General features: G+C 48.4%; 1 protein-coding gene across 1 annotated transcript in view; it reads left to right on the top strand.

Annotated features, from left to right (window-relative positions):
• The window catches only part of LOC105811623 (sperm-associated antigen 11-like), a 15,669-nt gene extending 10,947 nt beyond the window's left edge, over positions 1 to 4,722 (top strand). The window contains exons 2-4 of the mRNA XM_012645874.1: positions 2,670 to 2,735; positions 3,274 to 3,408; positions 4,589 to 4,722. Of these exons, the coding sequence (XP_012501328.1) occupies positions 2,670 to 2,735; positions 3,274 to 3,408; positions 4,589 to 4,722 (335 nt within the window). The remainder of the gene's footprint in view (positions 1 to 2,669; positions 2,736 to 3,273; positions 3,409 to 4,588) is intronic.
• The last annotated feature ends 432 nt before the right edge of the window (positions 4,723 to 5,154 follow it).

Raw genomic sequence — 5,154 nt, 5'->3', positions numbered from 1 at the left:
AGACAGAGACGAGAGACATAGAGAAATTGAAGACTGACCAAGCAAATATCGGGGTGAGCAGATCCACCACCCAGGCCCTCACTGGAAAATGCAAATGTGCAGGGGGTGAGATTTTCAACACTTTCTTGCCTCCGAAATGACATCCCATTAAACACCAGGAAACATGAATGTGAGAAGGGAAACCATGTATCAGCCAAGTCTGGGCTCAGAAGTTGCTGTAGGATCAGCTTTGAACTCTTCTACTGCATTTCCAGTGACCCGAAGAAAGTTACCCCAGAGGAGACTCACAAAAAAGTAAAGTAGAGATTCCTATGTGGATTTTCTTCTTCTTAAATTTTAGGCTGTAATACGTTAACAAATCCATGAGGACTGCTAGGACTCATTTACATCAGCATAGATGCCCCTCTAGGAAAAAGAAGATGAGAGGCTGGGCACGGTGGCTCACGCCTGTAATCCCAGCACTCTGGGAGGCTGAGGCAGGAAGACTGTTTGAACTCAGGAGTTCAAGACCAGCCTGAGCAAGAGCGAGACCCCGTCTCTACAAAAATCAGAAAAATTAGCCGGGCATGGTGGTGTGCACCTGTAGTCTCAGCTACTGGGGAGGCCAAGGCAGGAGGATTGCTTGAGCCCAGGAGTTTGAGCTTGCAGTGAGCTATGACAATGCCACTGCACTCTAGCCCAGGTGACAAGGTGAGACTCCTGAGTCCTCCCAATGTGACAAAGTCAAAGACGGATGTGGACTCAGGAGCAGCAGACCTTGGGAGGCAGTGGAGCTACTTGTGTGGCTGAATCCAAGAGAAAAAACTATCAACTTAGGGGGACTGGGAAGGAGTTGAAATGCTTTTCAGTTATGAGAAATTAAGCAAAAAGAATAAAAGCAGCAGAAAGAAAACATACCATTTCCGTGAAAAATTATATTTCTTCTGATGTCTATGACCACCAAGAGTTCCCACTCTTTTCCGAAGGAATTTTCTTCCTTTCCCTTTAACTCTGAGTGTGTGTTTATTTACCTGCAGTCCGTTCCGCCATCTTAGTGCGCACAGCCGGGGCCAGACCTTCGGTCTTGAACTCACTTATACACACACGTCGCTTTTTCACCCATCCTTGGATTCTTCTTCTTCAAACAGCAGTTGGGTCTCTAAGACGTTTCTCAATTCTAAAATTTTATGATTATTTCATCAGAATTGACAGCCTCCACAGATTTACTTAAAATTATAACGATGTAGGTTTTAAGAGTTTTATTACCCAAAAAAGATATTTATTCCTCAGAACCCATGTAAGAGGATTTCCTGGATTCTTTTCCATACCTTCTTAAGAGCGCTCTTAGGACGGCTGAAGTCATTACAGATCCAGTTGCCTTCTGAAGACACAATTCATTTTGTGATTCCTTGCAAGAAAAAAAAAAAAAAACACCAAATAATATTTTTGTGCAGTTCTCAAAGCCAATCCCTTTACCACTATCCAAAAGCAGTTTTCTCTCATGTCATGCAATTCTTCCCCGCTTCTTTTCCAAAGAGGGCTTGAATATCTGTGTCTGTCTTTTCCATACATCAAGTTCTTTTCCCTGGAGGGGGATCTGTGCCTATATGAATGAGGTCCTAGCAGTCCTTATGGATTTGTGAGCATATTACAACCTAAAATTCAAGAATAAGAAAATCTACATAGGAATCTTTGCTTCGCTCTTCTGTGAGCCTCATCCAGAGAAAGTTTCACTGGGTCATTTGACAACGTGATAGGAGAATCCAAATTTGATTCGACGGAATACTTCTGAGTCCAAACTGGGCCACAATATGGTTTCCATTCTCATATTTGTATTTTCCAGGATTTAACAAGATGCCACTTGGAAGGCAAGAAAGAGGATATTCTGGTGTTGAAAATATCACACACACACACACACACGTTTGCATTTTCCCATAAGATCCTTCAGGGTTGCAGATCATCTTTTCTGGCAATGGAGTTTCTTTCATTTTACTTTAGCTCACCTACTTGTTTCAAATGAATCGAGAGCCCACATAATAAGCAGCTTTAAAAAAACATATTTTTTTATAAGTCGCATGGCCAAAAAAAAAAGGACTTCGACCCAACGATTAGCATATTCTGTAATTGGTTCTGCCGTTGCCTCCCGTCTCCCTTCAGGATAGATGTGGTTTTTAGCAGGTCACAAGAAATGACAAGAATGACAAGAAATGACAGTTTCTGAAACCAGGTCCTACCTGGGATGTTTTATGACTTTTTTGCACTGAAATAAGCATGTTCAGCAGACAGAATAGCAGCGCTATGGCAGCTGTATTTACATCATTGTTTAGTGAATACCGGGCTACCGAGAGGCGCTTGAGGAAATTGGTGATTTTATGATAATGACTCATTTATTCTGCTTCTCCAGGCCTTTCATCTTCCTGCTACGCTTCTCTTTCTCTCCCCCTGTTCTTTCTTAATCGCCAAACCCACCCAAGGCATCCAGGCATGTTATTTACTTCCTGAGAAGTATGGCTCTAGCGTCTGCTCCGCCAGCAGTGGGACGCTACTCTCTTGGCGTGTGTCCTCGGAGGATGGGCCGCCACTCGGGAACGCGGCTCTGCCCACGCCCCAGGCCCACTCTCCCGGCCCAGCCCCATAAAGGGAGCCCTGGGCCTGCCCGCCCTGCGCCCTCCTCGGCTGCCGTCCTGCAGCAGACATGAAGCAGCCATTTCGCCCTCCCTTTGCCAGCCTTCTCCTTGTGGCCCTGCTGTTTCCAGGTAAAACAGAAAGGTGGCCTGGGCGCCAGGACCCCTCTGCAGTGGGCGTTTTGGGAATGGGGTTCGGGCTGGGCAGGGACAGAGGGGATCTGGGAACACATGCTCCGGATGGTGCTCGTGGGCAGGAGCCTCTGAGCGGGCTTTGGAAATGGCCCCGGGAGTGTGCTGATGGCACTGGCTTCCCAGGGAGAGGTCCCTCCCCGACTCCATTTTCTCATCCTCTTAACTTTTCCCTTCCCCTTCCGGATAAGGGCGCTAACTTGTAGGGGAATCTCGACAACTACACTGGTGACACCCGAGGCAAGTGCTCAGCTTGGCTTTGATGGGGAAGCCAGGCTCCCCCTGACCGCACACGCTTCTCACCCGCCGCGCCGGCACCCCTCCAGCCCCCCGGCACCCTTCCAGTCCCCCGGCACCCCTCCAGACCCCCCAGCACCCCTCCAGCCCCCCAGCCCTGAGAGCGCAGGTACCGCGTCCTCACGGGTCCGCGGCACGGAGAGCTCTGAACACGCTGCGCTGGGTATTTATGCTTCAACAGGATCGTCCGGAACCCAGTATGTTAACCACTCAGGCACTGAGGGTCCCAGAGAATTCGAGAAAGGATCTCCTGGTCACTCGGCACACCGCCGAGTAAAACGCTACATCTTACCACCGCGAACCCCTCCTTACCAGGGTAAGTCACGCACCGAAGCGTGTGACAAGTTCATCCCCTCGGGAGAAGTCGAGGGAAGGTGGCTAGGCAGGCAGGGGGTGGGTGAGCGGCAGGGGTTTGGGGTGTGGGTGGCCTGGGCTGCCCTCCCTGTCGGGAAGGCCATGGGGTCTGACACCTCTGCTGGGGCTGGACCACTGAGGGAATTCCGGGGCCAAGAGGCAACTTACCCGAGGCCACGTCTGTAATCGCTGACTTCACCCAAACACAGCAGCTGGAGGAGACACTGGAAGCACATTCTCCTCCTGCCAGGCCGGAGCCCCACTCCCTGGGCCTTGGAGCTCATTCACCCCACAGCAATTTCCTGAATACCTTCCAAGTGCCAGGTGCCAAATGAGGGTCAGGGAATGCTTCCTGGAGATGGGGGCAGAGAACGGGCTGTGCCGTCAGTCTGTCTGGGCAGGGAGGAGCACAGGGGCTGACACAGGGCAACCAGCGCACAGACGCTCTTCCGGACTAACACGGCCAGGCTCCTGGTCTGCCCCAAACCCTGTCCAGGGCCAGCTTCCTATCCACAGGGCTGGAGGAGATGGAGTTTCCAAGATGCTTCCCTAATCCCGAACTCATTGCTAACCCTGAAACAGGAGGGACTAGGTCAGAAGCTCAATGGCAAGTGCCAGGAGGATGAGAGGGTGCTGGTGAAACCAGCAGGTAAAGTCCCAGCAGCAGCCTGTCCGATATCCCGCCCCTGTGGAATCGGCCCTCGTTACAAAGGACTGACTCGTCTCGTTCTCCTCCCAAGGGAAGGGAAAAGAAAGGGCAATCTTTGCACCACGAATATGAACAGGCACCGCACTGGGCATGTGCCGTTTAGTCTAACAGCATCTCTATGAGACAGGATTGTCATTTTCACTTGGTTAGAAGAGACTCAGAAGGAGCAGAGCTATCTATCTGGAGTGGATGTTATAGTTTAGAACTAGATAATCTGTCTTAGGATTAGTTAAAAAACAAACTTAAAACTTTGAACTACAGAAAGCTGTTTCCTATCCATTGCCATCCCACCATATTCCTAAGGGCTAAAGTGACCACTGTTTGACTCTTTTTTTTTAGTTTTCATTTTGTTGTGTTTTGTTGTTTTTTGAAATTTACTGCTTGATTCTTGAGCTCGTTTTAAGAGGCTAATGCTGGATATTTCTTCATACAGAACCTGAACCAGATTTCCAAGTTGTCAACTGCAGGAGAAGCGAAGGCTACTGCCAAGAATACTGTAACTACATGGAAACGCAAGTTGGCTACTGCTCTAAAAAGAAAGACGCCTGCTGTTTACACAGGAGCTGATGCAGCTGACATAGAAGCCTGAGCTCGACCCCCTGTCTGTTCTCCTGGGCCACGACACCGTCAGTCCCAGTGTAGATTTCTGGGAAGTGTCTGAGCAGGGAGGAGCTGAAGTTACCATTCGTGCCAGACAGTCTAAACATTTTATCGTGGCAAAATAAATGACACAAATGCTACACATGATCTCACAGAAAGTGACTTAGCTTGAGAGGCACAGAATCTTCAAAGTCACACACTTTGAGCTGGTAGATGTGTATGTAATAAAATGTCATAGGAAAGCATTCAAATAATTTGTTCTTTCATTTACCAAATATTTCTTGAAAGCCTACTTTTGTTCTAGGCATGAGAAATGAAGCTGATTAGAAACATGGATAATATATGTGAGGAGACAAGTATCTAAACAAATAAAACCAATAAATGCTACATACGATACCA

The sequence above is a fragment of the Propithecus coquereli genome, unplaced genomic scaffold (assembly GCF_000956105.1).
Source record: "Propithecus coquereli isolate 6110/MARCELLA unplaced genomic scaffold, Pcoq_1.0 Scaffold238, whole genome shotgun sequence".
In the NCBI taxonomy this organism is placed as follows: Eukaryota; Metazoa; Chordata; class Mammalia; order Primates; family Indriidae; genus Propithecus; species Propithecus coquereli.
Note: the sequence above shows the minus strand (reverse complement) of the source record. Positions and strands in the feature narration are given on the sequence as shown.